Source organism: Mustela nigripes, chromosome 12 (genome assembly GCF_022355385.1).
Source record: "Mustela nigripes isolate SB6536 chromosome 12, MUSNIG.SB6536, whole genome shotgun sequence".
NCBI lineage: Eukaryota > Metazoa > Chordata > Mammalia > Carnivora > Mustelidae > Mustela > Mustela nigripes.
The window spans coordinates 84,158,482-84,173,572 of NC_081568.1; the positions used below are offsets into that span (position 1 = coordinate 84,158,482).

At 38.0% G+C, this 15,091-nt stretch overlaps 1 protein-coding gene across 1 annotated transcript in view; it reads left to right on the plus strand.

Annotated features, from left to right (window-relative positions):
- The window catches only part of SPINK5 (serine peptidase inhibitor Kazal type 5), a 92,076-nt gene extending 77,265 nt beyond the window's left edge, over positions 1-14,811 (plus strand). Inside the window, exons 27-33 of the mRNA XM_059416367.1 lie at positions 1,465-1,592; positions 2,350-2,422; positions 3,481-3,608; positions 4,474-4,570; positions 8,098-8,228; positions 10,846-10,936; positions 14,526-14,811. Of these exons, the coding sequence (XP_059272350.1) occupies positions 1,465-1,592; positions 2,350-2,422; positions 3,481-3,608; positions 4,474-4,570; positions 8,098-8,228; positions 10,846-10,936; positions 14,526-14,534 (657 nt within the window). The 3' untranslated portion in view covers positions 14,535-14,811. The remainder of the gene's footprint in view (positions 1-1,464; positions 1,593-2,349; positions 2,423-3,480; positions 3,609-4,473; positions 4,571-8,097; positions 8,229-10,845; positions 10,937-14,525) is intronic.
- The last annotated feature ends 280 nt before the right edge of the window (positions 14,812-15,091 follow it).

A 15,091-nucleotide genomic window follows, 5' to 3' on the forward strand; every position in this document is an offset into this window, starting at 1 on the left:
ATAAAAAATTAATAAGTCTTCCCAAAATCTGTGCAGCAGGTGGTATTGTTCTAGAGTTTTAGTTGAGAAAAGCTCAGATAATAACTACATGCAGATAATAAGAGAAGAGCTGGAGATTGCATCCATAAAGCAAAGATGGACGCACAGGCAGATGGGTGCTATCATAAACATATACGTATGTGGGATTTTGTGTAGCTGGAAATGGAAATAAATTCTAGCAGCTTCCAAAAATGATCGCTGTGAGACATTTAATATTTTGATCAAGTATTCCAGAGAACTTTTTTAATACTGCAGATAAAAGTAGGTCTGGAGTTTTTCATGGATATCACAGTTTAAAGAAAGAAGGGTAGGAGCAACTGGCTGGCTCAGTCAGTTGAGAGTCTGACTCTTGATTTTGGCTCAGGTCATGATCTCAGGGTCATGGGATCCAGCCCCACGTTGGGCTCCCTGCTCAGCACAGAGTCTGCTTGTCTCTCTCCCTCTGCTCCTCCCTCAACTCACACACACTCTCTCTCTAAAATAAATAGATACCATCTCTTGAAAGAAAGAGAGAGGGAAAGAAAAGAAGGGAGGGAGGAAGGAAGGGTGACTGCCATCCATGTTACTAGCAGTATTTTTCTAAGTAATTTTCCCATATCTTTCCTTTGGCTCTTTGAGCTTTCGTGTAATTTTATGACAGATTTCTGTAGATGTTCAAAAAGTTCATCAGAGGCCAGATCCTGTGGATTCATTTTCACTGTCTTCTTTTTAAGGTTCTTATTTTTCATTAGATATAAAATGCAGCTTTATCTGTTTACAAATGTTTAGGGGTTTTATTCTCAGCCACGTAAAAGCACAGAAAATAACAAAGATCAATACAGATTTCTGATCACAATTCCAGCACTGACTTTACTTAATCTCTGAGACTTATTTTCTCATCTATCACATGAGGATAATGAGTGCTTATCATCTATAAAATGGGGATAATGAGTGTTTATCCTGTGTGCTCTTAAGTCCATTAGAGCACACAACAAAATGCCTGGCATATAATAAAAAAATTTATTTTATAATAAAATAAAATAAAATTGTTCTTGAGGAACAGAGCTAAATGTCTTGCCAAAGAGCATCTATCAGTTCATTCTGGGGCTTACTTATGTGTGGAGTGATGAGTATGCTGCAAGGAAACAGGTTTGGGGCTCAGCCCGCTAAAAATTGCATTAACACAGTACAGGCGCCTGAGGTAGGAATGAAATTCCATGAGGACGAGGTCATTGTTTGAGAGGGATGCTATGGAGAGAATTCTAACTTCCTACACAGATACTGAATAAAGAGCATCTGAAACATATTCCATCTCGAAAATTTTGTTTAGAATCTAGATTTTTTCTTTCCCCTCTCAAGTATTATGAGCTTATGTCTCACAAATTATGTTTTAAATTTTAGAGATCAGACTATTGTGGTAGCATCTATTTTCTGTTCTCTTGGCAGGATCAGTGCCACGAATTCCGGAGTATGGTGAGAGAGGGGAAGCTTATCTGCACCAGAGAAAATAACCCTGTACGAGGTCCAGATGGCAAGATGCACGTCAACAAGTGTGCTATGTGTCAGAGCATTTTGTACGTGAAGAGGATTATCAATCAGTTTGATGGGTGGTTCTTATTTGCAAGGACATGGTTCTTTTTAATTTAAAACCTAAGGCCCTGGGCATTGTACATGAAAAATCTACTAGGCCTTCACTTTAGAAGAGGAGAGTGAGCTTCTAGAACACGATCACAAGATATGTTTATTTTGATGATCACAATCATACTTGGAGCATCTGGGACAGGGAGACAGCTGTTGTTTGGAGCCCAAATCCTGGCTTTCAGAGAGGAAGTACATCAGCTGAGTAAAGGGCCATATACTTCCTCTTATATAAAGGAAACAATTTCTATATAATAGACTTTTCGTAAGAATTCAAGGAGATAATTTTTTCAGACATTTGTAAACTTGAAAGCAATATAACTTCGTGAAGAAAATCAATATTGGAGAGTTCAGTTCTAATTTAATATGAAAAAGAAAAAGAGAAATGAAGCAACTCTCCATGAGAGCCATATAAATACTTTACTAAGGAAAAAAATACAATGGACTTTTAGGAGCATAGCATTCTGAATGACAGTGTAGTAATTGAATTTCTGAAAGTTCATAGCATTGCCACAAATGCACTATGAAAATTCGAACAGTTAAGACTCGTTAGTGAAAAAACAAGTATTTTAGATATTTTTTAGATATGAGAAAATAGTGTTAGATTTGCTAAAGTTTAGAACTAGAGAAGAATTTTAAAAACAGTAAAAAAAAACAAAAAATCTCAGTAAGAACCCTTTTTTTATTCTGCAGCGAGCGAGAAGCTAGTGAAAGAAAAAAGAATGATGAAGAAAAATCAAGAGCCAAGCCCTCAGATGATGCAAAGGTCATTTCTTAAAAGATGCAAAGATAACTGTTTCACCTTTCATCCTCAGAATCTGACATTCTCCTCCAGTTTTTTGGATAATCGGAATGCCAATGTTTTGCTTCAAAGAAAATAGGTTTTGCTAATATTTCATTTTGGTTGTAACAGTATTTTCGTCTGACTTTAAGGTTTAATATTTTTCTCAGTTTTATAAAGAATTTGCCCATCATGTGAATCAAATATTGCTCTCCTCTTTGGGAGAAATATGGATTGAAAAAATAGAGTGTAAGATTCTTTACCACCACCACAACATGCTTTCCTCTGACACTAAATGTGAAATGAGGCTTCAGGTAGCTTGTTGACATTGATTTTTACAATTCAGGTAACATACACTAATATCAAAGCCTCCCCTTTAGCTTCTCTCCTTGATGTCTTTTTTTTTTTTTTTCTGTTTCAGCATCAACAAATCAATAGTGTGTATGCGCAATGCTGCCTTTTCTTTTTTACTTTTCAAGCTTGCAGAAAAGACATCTTCAGTCAGTCCTCTGCAGTGATAATCACATTTGTGGCATTAGATCCCTGTGATACTGTCCTTTGCTCAAAAGTACAGCTCATGTGAAATGCTGGGGTGGCTCAGTTGGTTAAGTGTCTGCCTTTGGCTCAGGTCATGATCCCAAGGTCTTAGGATCAAGTCCCACAGTGGGTCCCTTGCTTAATAGGGAGCCTGCTTCTCTATCTGCTGTTCCCCCTGTTGTGTGCAGTTGTCTCTCTCTGATGAATGAATTTTTAAAAATATCTTAAAAAAAAAAAGAGTGCAGCTTACGTGGAAAATGAGGGGAAGGAAGGAAGGAATCTGGGAAGAAAAAGGTGAGGGAGACATGATCTATCAGGTGTTCACCCAGCATTTCTAGGACCAGGCGGAGAGTTTCAGAATGAAGTGTTTAAAGTCTGGGCATTCCTTGGCTTCCATTGCCAAGATAAGGGCAGTGAGTCTGAACTCAGAGCTAAGAAAAAACTTAGCTAAAATCAAGTTTTGAAAGGGGAAAAATCCTGTTCACTTCCCCTTTCTCATTTTCTAGGATGAGTGCAGTAACTTTCGGCAGTACGTGAGGAATGATCGGCTCACATGTACTCGAGAGAATGACCCTGTGCGTGGTACTGATGGAAGATTATACAAAAACAAGTGCTATATGTGCAGAATGATCATGTGAGTAGGAGGATCCTGTTCCCACTCCAGCTATTGGGGGGGTTGCCTTTTTATTTTTTAATTTTAATTTTTTGGTGTAAAGGTATGTTTACTAAAGCATAGGGACAGGACCCATGGGAAATGCATCTTTAGAAGTTTGCCGATTAAATAAATGTGTGCTCATGAATCCATGGCATCCTTAGAATAAGTTTTTAGATTCAATGCTCTTAGGTTAAGAACACCTGATATGGGAGACAGGAAATCCAGATGTGAATTCTAATCAGAATATTTACTAGCTGTGTCACTGGAGGAAATTTTTTTCAATTCTCAGGATTGTAGCTACAAGAAATTCATCCAAGTCTTTGTTCCACAACTAGATCAGATTCAACATAGAAGTCTTTGTTGAGAAATACAGATATTTTACCCCCAAAAATGTATTTGGCAGAAAATTCAGGGCTAAGGAATTTGTTGTTTAGAAGGGATTTCTAGGTTATTTCAGTGAACAACCATATTTGGGCATGATTGATACTGATTATGATGATTATGGAAACACTGTGAAACTGTGAACATAATTATAATAATTAGTATCTTTTTTAAGCTCTTTGTAGTATGTTCCTGGAAACAGGAATTACCAATACCACCTCTTTTTATGTTCTAGAAATCTAAGCTCAAGGGATTTAGGCAGCTTGTCCAAGGTCATACATCTATTAAATGATGAGTGCTTTAAACCAGTTCCCCATTACATACTTTTCTTTACATCATCCTCTGGTTGAATGTTCTGTGGTTCTGTCATATTTTATTTAGTATTGCATAGCTTCCCACTGGAAGTTATAGGTTCTAGTCTTTATGGCTATAACTTTAAATTACTTTTTGTCTTCTTCTGTAGTCAAAAAGAAGTTTTGGAAAGGGCAAGAATTCGGGAGAAATCATTCCACATTAGATCTACAGAGGAAAACAGCCCAACTGCCTCCAGTTCTAGTCTGGTAAGAATGACTACTCCTGAAAAGCTACTTATTAAGTTAATGCCTTAAGTCTGTTGCCACTTCTCCTCCATGAACTCATTTCCAAAGAGAGGCCTTGGAAAGGGGAATTCAGTGTAGCTCCAAACCCTTTGTATGTAGTTCCAAGCTCAGTGAGAGTTCTGGGATGACTCATCAATGCATTATTCTGTGCTCTTTTAGATTATTAGCCCTGTTCCAAGCCAATTTAGTACATTATTGAAATTTTAAAATGTGGGTGTGCCGTGAATGTGACTTACTGCACATATGGTCACATAAGTAGTGAGCCTCAATTCTGTAATTTCAGCAGGCCAAAAAGACTCCTCATCCAGCTTTTTCTCTATCCCTCTCCTCAAATCAACCCTCTTTCCAATAGCCTAGAGAGGTGTGCAGAGCATTTTCACACTTGTGAAATTCCACTAATCAGCGATTCACAGTGACTAAAACTTGTTTATCCAAAATATAAGTTGATGGCCATCAGTAACATGTACCCTAGTGTAAAGTAGCCTAAGAGGTTTGCTTTTTAGGGCTTTGTCAAAGTCAGGAATAGAAAGAAGGAAAGGGAATAAGAGCATATTCATGAAGTAGCATATCAAATTGGCCTCTAAAAGTGAAACTTTAGCATCTAGTCTGATGACCCAGAAAAAAAAGAAAAAGTATCAAACATGAATTTAATCTTATTATTTACCCAATTTAAGTAAGATAGTAGATGAGTTACACTAGTGAAATATATACTAATTACAGATTTCTAGTAAATTAGATGCTACCCTAGGAATCCCATAAGCATGGAGAGAAACTATTCACAGAATCTCTTCTTTTTTTCCCCTAGCTTTATTGAGATATAATTGACATAACACTGTAAACTTAAGATGTACAGTGTGTGATTTAGTGCCTTTTTAAGTTGCAAAGTGATACCACCCTAGTGTTAGCGAACACTACCATCACCTCACATAATTACTATTTGTGTGCCTGTGGTGAGAACATTTAAGATTTATTCACTTGCCAACTTTCAAGTATAAAATACAGTGTGATTAGCTATAATTACCATGCTGTACATTACACCCCCAAACTTACTCATCTCATAAGTGAAAGTTTGTACCCTTTGACCAATGTCTCCCATTACCCCAGTCCCCTCCCTCCACCATTCTTCACTATGTTTCCGAGATTGCATTTTTAGATTCCACATATAACTGATACCATACAGCATTTGCCTTTCTCTGACTTATCTCAGCGTAACACCTTAAAGATTTCATCTAAGTTGTCATAAATAACAAGATTTCTTTCTTTCTCGTGGCTGAATTATATTCCAGTGCTTTCTCGGTGTGTGTGTGTGTGTGTGTGTGTGTGTGTAACACGTATTCTTTATCCACTTACCTACTGATGGACATTGAGATTGTTTTCATGTCTTGGCTATTGCGAATAAGAAAAAAAAGCATTTTACTGAAGTATAATAGTCGTATAGAAGAAGTGTGCTTATCAGAGTGTACAGCTAAATGCAGTATTGCACAGCTAAATGCAGTATTGCAAAGTGACCACAGCTGTGATATTTGCACCTACATCAAGAAATGAGAAACTGCCAGGGCACCTGGGTGGCTCAGTGGGTTAAGCCTCTGCCTTCAGCTCAGGTCATGATCCCAGGATCCTAGGATCAAGCCCTGCATCGGGCTTTCTGCTCAGCGGGGAGCCTGCTTCCCCTTCTCTCTCTACCTGCCTCTCTGCCTACTTGTGATCTCTCTCTCTCTCAAATAAATAAAAAAAAAATCTTTAAAAAATAAAAGAGAAATGAGACACTGCCAGACACCAGAAGCCTCACGGTTCTTCCTAATGTACAATCTGGTTTTGAGCTGAGCTTTCTCTTGGAGAAGAGAACCAAATTTATTATTCATTTTGCCATCCATTCATTCATTTTACAAATGTTTACCGAACTCCTACTATTTTCCACACATTATTCATGTGTATGAGAACAATAGTCATAAGCAAAGCAGACAACTCTACATTCATGGAGTTTATGTTTGAAGAATATAGATAGTAGATAATGTGAATAAATAAAATGTAACTCCAAAGGGAAAATAAAATAAAATAATGATATAATAAATACTAGGATCAGGGTCAGGGTGGGGGGAGTACAGTTTTTAAGTAGCCTGTACAGGAAGGCACTCTGAGGTGACATTTATACTGCAGCCTAAATGGATTGATATCATACATGTTAAGTTAGAGAACAGCATTCCAAGAAAAGAATAGCAGATCCCCAAGGAAGGGGTCAAAGGACAGCAAGGAGTCCAGGATAGTTGAAATAGAGGGACCTCAGAGAGATCCATAGAAGGGGAAGTCATTACAGTAATAGGAGGCCATATTATAAAGGATTTTATAGACCATATTAAAGATATTGACTATTATTCTGAATGAAGATTTTCAAAAAAAGGACTGATCTGGTTTGCTTTTTAAAAGACTAATTCTGGGGGCGCCTGGGTGGCTCAGTTGGTTAAGGGACTGTCCTCGGCTCAGGTCATAATCCTGGAGTCCTGGGATCGAGTCCCACATCAGGCTCCCTGATCAGCAGAGAGTCTGCTTCTTCCACTGACATCTCTCCTCTCATTCTCTCTCTCTCTTTCTCCCTCTCAAATAAATAAATAAAATCTTAAAAAAAAAAAAAAAAGACTAACTCTGCCTGGTATAATGAAAATACATTACAGGGAGGCAAGAGCAAAATCTGGACAGCTGGTTAGTCATAGCAGTAGTCAATGGAAGAGATGACACTAGTTCATGCCATGGCAGTAGTGGTAGAAGTCATGAGAGGTGCTTTGATCCTGGGTCTGCTCTGAAGGTGGAATCAACCACAGTTGGTTCAGAGTTGATGTATTATGTAAGAAAACAGAGAAGCAGCCTGTCATTGCTTCTCTGTAATGATTTATCCTAATGGTTTTGAATCTTGTAGTGGCAGATACCTGAAATAATACTAAGGATATATCTGGTTCATTCCTACCTTTGCCAGTGATTCATTTGAAGGTGCTTGTCTAAATTCTCCCTGAGTATCTATCAATATGGAGCTCAACATAATCTAAAGCAGTTCATGGGATGTTTTAAATTTTATTTTAGAGATAGAGAGAGAGAGAGATCTTTACCCTTTTCTTACATAGTCTGTCAACTCTGAACCAATTATGGTTAAATCTTAAAACTTTCGTCTTTGCCAATCATGTATTTAGTTAAAACTTTCCCTCAAATCACTGCTTTAGCTGCGGTAATTTGGTAGTTTATATTTTTTTTTGGTAGTTTATATTTTTATTATCAGTCCGTTTAAAACACTTCTACATCCCATTATGATTACCTTCAGTCATGAGTTACTTTTATAAGTAAGTGTGTTGGTTGATTTTTAAATACTGAGTTTCTATGACCTATGTTGCTGTTCCTTTACTAATGTTTTAATCAGATGCGATTGAGGAAATCAAAATATTTTTCCAAGCCCAACCCTCTTGAGTGCCATTGAGTAAATATGATTTGTTTTACTCCTTCAGGATTCTGAGATGTGCAAACACTACCGAGTATTGCCCAAGATGGGTTACCTTTGCCCAAAGAATTTACAGCCTGTCTGTGGTGATGATGGCCAGACATACAACAATCCCTGCATGCTCTGTCATGAAAACCTGTAAGTATACAAGTGACAAGTGACACTATCATATCTTTGAGTGTAGAGGTTCTTGACTATGGTGTTGATCCACAGGCCTGCACTCTATCAACTTGAGGTGTGTTACACCAGTTTACTAATCATAGCAGTTAAAATTCAAATTTTGTGGATGATCTTTTTCAAATATAAAATAGGATTGGAGGTTATCTTTTTGATTAAGTTGCTTATATATTTTACTGAGTGGAAGAGAAGGAAAAAGTGGTGGGGTTACAACAATTAGAGAAAGTCGCTATGACTTACTCCATGTACAGTCATGGCAATGTGAACATCGTCCTTGTGTTGTATAAAAAGAAAAAAAAATTGAGAATCATTACTGTGTTGAGTCTGTCCAGCCAATAATTTCTACTGGGCCCTCTGACTACCTGATGGTCACATATTTCCATTCTCTCCAAGTCTTCTTCTTGGAGCAGAAGTGGTATCGTTCAGGAGAAAGCCCTCTGGAGCAAATGGTGGGCTTGGTGTGGGCTCGGATTTATTACTGCCTGTGCATCTGTGGGCATATTATCTCATCATTCTCAGATTCACTTTTTCCACTGCGGAAATGCAGATCACTGCAGAAGTGCAGAAGTTCTCTGAGCCAGCTGGCTTCACTGAGTTTTTAAGAAGAATTGCCATTTTTATTTAAAATTCAGAATGAGGGATTTGTTTTAATACTGTCATTATGGATTTTAGCTTTTTATTTCTCTGTTCAAATACTATCTTACCCTCACCTCCAGTCACATGCCTCATGTTTGACTACCTGTCTGTGAAAGCGTGACGACAAATATTAACTCTTCTATCCCACCGCAAGCCCACCCCAGACTTACACTGTAGTCCATATATGTTCTTGCCTTCTGGGGACACCATAGGCAAAGCTCAGAATGTGAGGATTGGACACTCTACAGTTTATACATTTAGAATCATATCTGAATGTGAGTGCTTTATGTGTACTGACATCTGTAGGTAAGACACTCACACATTCACTCTCTCACTGAATCATCACTACATGCTGTGAGTGCTATTATCTTCACTGTACACAGGGTGAATCTGAGGTTCAGAGAGTCCAGGTAATTTGTTTAAAGTCACAAAGCTAGGAAGTAGATTGGACAGGATTTTTAACCTTGTTGGTTTGGGTATAAATACAGTTCCTTTTTTTACCACACTTCTTTTATATCCAAGGCAGTAGTTCTTTAAACATTTGGGGTTCAAAAGTTCCTTTGATGACATAGAGAAAGTTACCTCTTTCTAGACAAGAAAAGAAAATGAAGCAACATTAACAATTTGTATGCATAGTATTTATGGGCGCATGAATCTCTTGAAATCCAGAAGCACCTGGGTGGCTCAGTCCATTAAGGGTCTGCCCTTGGCTCAGGTCATGATCCCAGGGACCTGGAATTGAGCCCCCACGTTGGGCTCTCTGCTGAACAGGAGCCTGCTTCTCCCTCTCCCTGGTGCTCCCGCTGCTTATACTATCTGTCAAATAAATAAATAATTTTTTGAAAAAAATTCATTCATGAATATTACAGATTTTTAGGAATCAAGAAATCTCCATTTAAGAAATGAATGCAACCAGGGAGCCTGCTTCTCCTTCGGCCACTCTGTCTGCCTGTGCTCTCACTCTCTCTCTCTGACAAATAAATAAATAAAATCTTAAAAAAAAAAATGAATGCAACCATTCAGGAACTTGTTACAATACATACCTTATCTTCAGCCCAGAAATTCTTCAACTTCCCTTTATTGTAAATGTCAGGGTCTAAATTACCCTCCCAGTGTTCTTTAAGCATTCCATTAACTGTTACAAACCCATAACAAATGATACTCTAGTCAAGGGAACTTTAGAATCCAGAAACTTTGATGTTACAAATATTAATAAGGCATGCCTCCGGATGGATTGTTTAGCAAAGGAACTGGTAGTATATATTATAGAGAGAAGATCCAAGCTATCCCAGGCAAGAGGAAATGGTATTGGTTTCTGTAGTCTTAGAGGGAAGCCATTTCAACTTGAGCAATGTCCAAGGACAAGTCAAACCGCCTTAATAGATAGTGAATTTCCCATCACCAGAGGCAAGCAAGCAGTTGTTTGATATGCAATATTTCTGAAAAGAGAGGCATTAAAATTCATACCTTTTAAGATTTTTCCAGCTATTAAATATAAACTGTATGATTACATATTTTGTGTTTTATAAAATCTATATTCTCTATATATTTTATATATTTTTATCTTATATATATATATATTGTATTTTGTAATCACACATTATAGGTATTCAGTAAAATGAGGCTTCTCTGTGGGATCCAGTTTTCCCATCTGTAAAATAATGGCTTTTGGAATAGATGGTCTCCAAGTGTATTTCTAACATTGAACAATTTCATGAGTATATAGGTGAATGAAAGGTGATGGAATGAATCCAGGCCTGGGGAATGAATCTGCGGCTAAATCCTGGTGATACTGGGAGGTAGTTGAAGTCAGATCCTGGGTCTTACCTGTAATTTCAGTTCTGGTTTGATGCCGGGATGTCATCCACATTGATCTTTGTTTGTTTTCTTTTCTTATCCTGTCATTTTCTCCATCTTTTTAATTTCCTCTGCTTTGTTTTAGAATACGCCAAACTAATACACACATACGCAGTGAAGGGAAGTGTGAAGAGAACAGCATCCCAGAAACAACCCCTCTCGACTTGCCAGCATCCGTAAGTACACTGGGTTCGCAATTACTGGGCCAGAGCCAATTGGTTCTGCTTCGTGTCTGCCACTGACCGATGGACATTTCTCTGCCAAGGGCAGTGATCCTGGGTTATATAATCCCAGAACTGGTCACATCTTCATTGTGACGATAAATATGCAATCACTAAAATATGCAGGGATAGTAATAATAGTTCATATTTTAAGTGTTTACTATTAACTGGGATCATTAATAGATTATTTGTAAGCAATATCCCTCACATAACACTTTTGCAAAGTAGGCTTTATTTCCTGTGATTTACTATAAAGAGAGAAGAAAAGATTAGGAGAGGATGTGATGGAACACACATAGTGATGGAACTGAATTTCAGCCATTTCAGAGTAACCCCCATGTTCTTGCACTTCCCATTGTTTCCCACTTCACATTGAACTGTTTCCCAACATGAAAAGCTGGGCTTGTCATTTAAATCCCTGCAACAACTTTTTTATTATTATGCTCAGTTAGCCAACATAAAATACATCATTAGTTTTTGATGTAGTGTTCAGTGATTCATTAGTTGTGTATACCACCCACCGCCCATAACCACACGTGCTCTCCTTAATACCCATCACCCAGTTACCCCACCCTCCAACACCCCTCCCTTCTGTAAGTCTCAGTTTGGTTCCCAGCTTCCAAAGACATGGTAATGTCCTCAAATACAGTCACCAGGGAGAATAGCAAACTCGATAATGTCTGTCAGAACATCCTTGTAACCTGCAAAATTGACAGACTTTGTAGAGTTTGCCATTTTCCCTGGTGACTGCATTTGAGAATGCTCTTCCACAGGCAAGATGGTATGTAACTTGGGGGGGAAGTGTAGGAATTTTGTTGTAGGAAATTTAGGAATGCTTGTTACTAGGTAAATATGGGTTTAAATTCTGCTTTTTTATGTTCCTTATATATGAGACCTTTGGCAAGTCAAAGATCTAAACCAAAGATCTCACCAGGTTGTTGAAAATACTCAATAAATACTGACTTTTAAGCATTTAGCACAGTGTCTACCAACTAATGGCATTGATTATTATTATCACTGTTATTATTATGCCAAAGAGACCAAAGTATGAACTTACACTAAGAGAAGAGTTCGTAGTGTAAACTTAGAGAAAGAGATCCTGGTACAGTGCTTATGTATGTTTAATAATTACAATGGATTATAGTTTAATAACATATTTGATATTAAAAATATACTTACATTCAATAAAAATGAAATAGTGTAATAAATTACATTGATGAAATAAAAATTTATTATTATTCAGAACTGGTTTCACTTCCACTGCCACCAAAAGCTCTGGCAATAATGGAATTGGAGAATACTTGGCGAGATTTGGGGCTCCTGAGGTATAGTAGATGAGAGCACATTCATAAGAACTACTCAGGGGCACCTGGGTGGCTCAGTGGGTTAAAGCTTCTGCCTTCAGCTCAGGTCATGATCCCAGGTCTTGGGATCAAGCAGGGAGCCTGCTTCCCTTACTCTTTCTCTGCCTGCCTACTTGTGATCTCTGTCTGTCAAATAAATAAATAAAATCTTAAAAAAAAAAAAGAACTACTCAGTGAATCTTGATATGGGACACTGAAAAAGCAAGAGATAGAAACTCAGTGGTTTGGGTTTCCCGTTAACAGCTGGAAGGTTGGGTAGAGTAGGTGGAGTATTGGGGTGAAGCCAGAAGACCTTCATCTTTCCTCCCGTGGGCCTGACAGGCATCGGTGTATTTGAGGTCTTTACACATCCATAAAGAGATGGTATAATCTTTTGTTCTAGTCCCCACATTGTGTTTGCTGTCTTACTACATATAAATTCGTAGTGGTTTGCTCCTTATTTTATTAACAGAATATAGTATCCTTCCCACCTCACAAATATACCTGATTACATGTAACTCAGGACTGTAGGTAAAAATAATCTTTATGTGAATCTTAAAGATCACTTTAGACCACATCTTGCTGTACTCTCATGTAGACAAATTGACAAAAACTACTTTATGAGAAATTTGCCATAGGATTACTAATAAGGTGTATTTATTTAAATATGGAAGAATCTTGACAGGGTTAAGCGTAAAAGGTTTTGTAAGAGAGTTTCTTTTCCTTTTTCAGTGTTTTCTTTCCACTAGAATGACACAACACATTATTAATGACAGGACTTATTTGTGGTATTAGATGATGGAATAAATCATTAGAACAGAAGGCGTCATGAATATGGGTTCAGTTCCCTCTGTATGATTCAGGGGTGTGATCTTGGATACACTAAGGTGCTACAAGTGGGTCATGGCCCAGCATTGCTCTGACAGCTATGACGCATGCATGTCCTGGAAATTGAAAGCGATTGCCTGAACTATATAGAAAGATTCTCTGAGAGAGTCTGGAATCTGAAGAATGAATGAAAGGCCAGGCAGTCACAACTCTCCTAGAAAAAGAGACTGAAGATTCTACAATGCGTACTCATGCTTAGTATCTAAGAATTATTTTCTATTATACAAAAACTCCCAAGATTTACATAACTCAGAGTTTTATGTGCTCTTTCTTGTGCACATCCTCACAGTAGGCCTGTGATTAGGCAGGGATTTTTATCTTTCCCATTTTACCAAAAATCAGCCTGGGAGAGATACTGTAATTATCAGAGTTATTCAACATTCTATGTTGCATCTGGTATAGATCTTCTGGCTTCATGGCTTCTGCACTGCCACCTTCCCTTAGTTGTCAGGAAATTCTGAAAACCAGGGGCTCTAGAAAAGGAATTATATATCTCAATTAAATAAAAATTAGCTACCTTGAAAGGACATTTCTCTGTTAAGGAAAATACCAATACTATTTTGTGAGTTGAATAAATGACTATTCTCAGTTCCATGGTAAAGCTTTTCAGGATATCACAAGACCATAGATTGCCAACCTCAAACCAAAGGAAATCTCCTGGGGTGGATGTGAGAACTAAAATGGAGGTCTGGGTATGGAATGATAGTGCTACTGGCTGACACTGCATGGTTATGTGGGGGAAAAAAAAAAAAACTTCCTGAGACCCTTGCTTTCTTTTGAAAAAATGTTTAGGTGTTGATTTGATATTTTAAATGTCCATTTCAAGAGCATATGAATATTGGATGGGTCAGGCAAGGAAGTTAGCTGATGAAATCCGTATGGCCTTAAACAACTTGTAATAGTAAAGCATTAGTGTTGGAGGAATTGGATTTAAGTTCTGACCCAGTGTGAGACCTTGGCAAGTCACTAACCTTCCCTGGAGTTCTGTTCCCTCCTCTGTGAAATGATGTTATGCACACCTACCTCTTTTCATTGCCAGGGTCTGGTCACACATGATCACACACGATGAGGGTCACAGATGACCAAGGGTAGAGTTAGTATTTATATCTACTGCTGCAGGTAGTGTGCACTAGGTGCCTGGTACTCACTGAACCAATTGAATAAAATGTGAAAGTGATCATAAATGGTGAGCTCCTGGCAGACTGCAAGGCTGTATGGGTTTCTTTGTCTTACAATACACCTTAAATGTATAACCCACATTTCTATAATATCTCTTAGTTTCTAGCACCTAACCTATTCATCTTCTCTTCCAGGACAAATGATGGAAGAATTGGTGAAAGCCATGAGGAAAAATATATGCCCCAATTCTGAATCACCTAACCCTCACCATCTGTACAGAGAAAGACTTCTTCAGAGCTTGTCTTATTTACTACAGAAAACCATACAGAGCTATTGGGGGAATGAACTCACTGACCTTCAGTCTTTCCCATCTCTTTCCTCCTAGATTCTGTGATCTGAGGGCACAGAGACACCTCCATCTGTCTGTGCTTAAAAACTTCCTGATCACAATGCTGTCTAATACTTGTTCAATAAAAGTAAACCCAGCAGAACACCCTTTCCTGGGATTCCTTATCACTGCCTGGATAATAGGAATGTCTTGTTTGTTTGTGTGTATGTATGTGTGTGTGTGTGTGTGTGTGTGTGTTTTAACAGAAGCTGAAACTCTACCGCTTGGCTTGTTAAGCTATTGGTGGACACAGAATGCTCACTTTTTTCCAGATTCAAATTGCTTTCATAGTTGGGAAGACATGTCTAGAAGAGAGATAGGGAGCTATGAGGTCCCTGGCTTTCAAGAGCTGTATAAGACCAAACCAGCTAT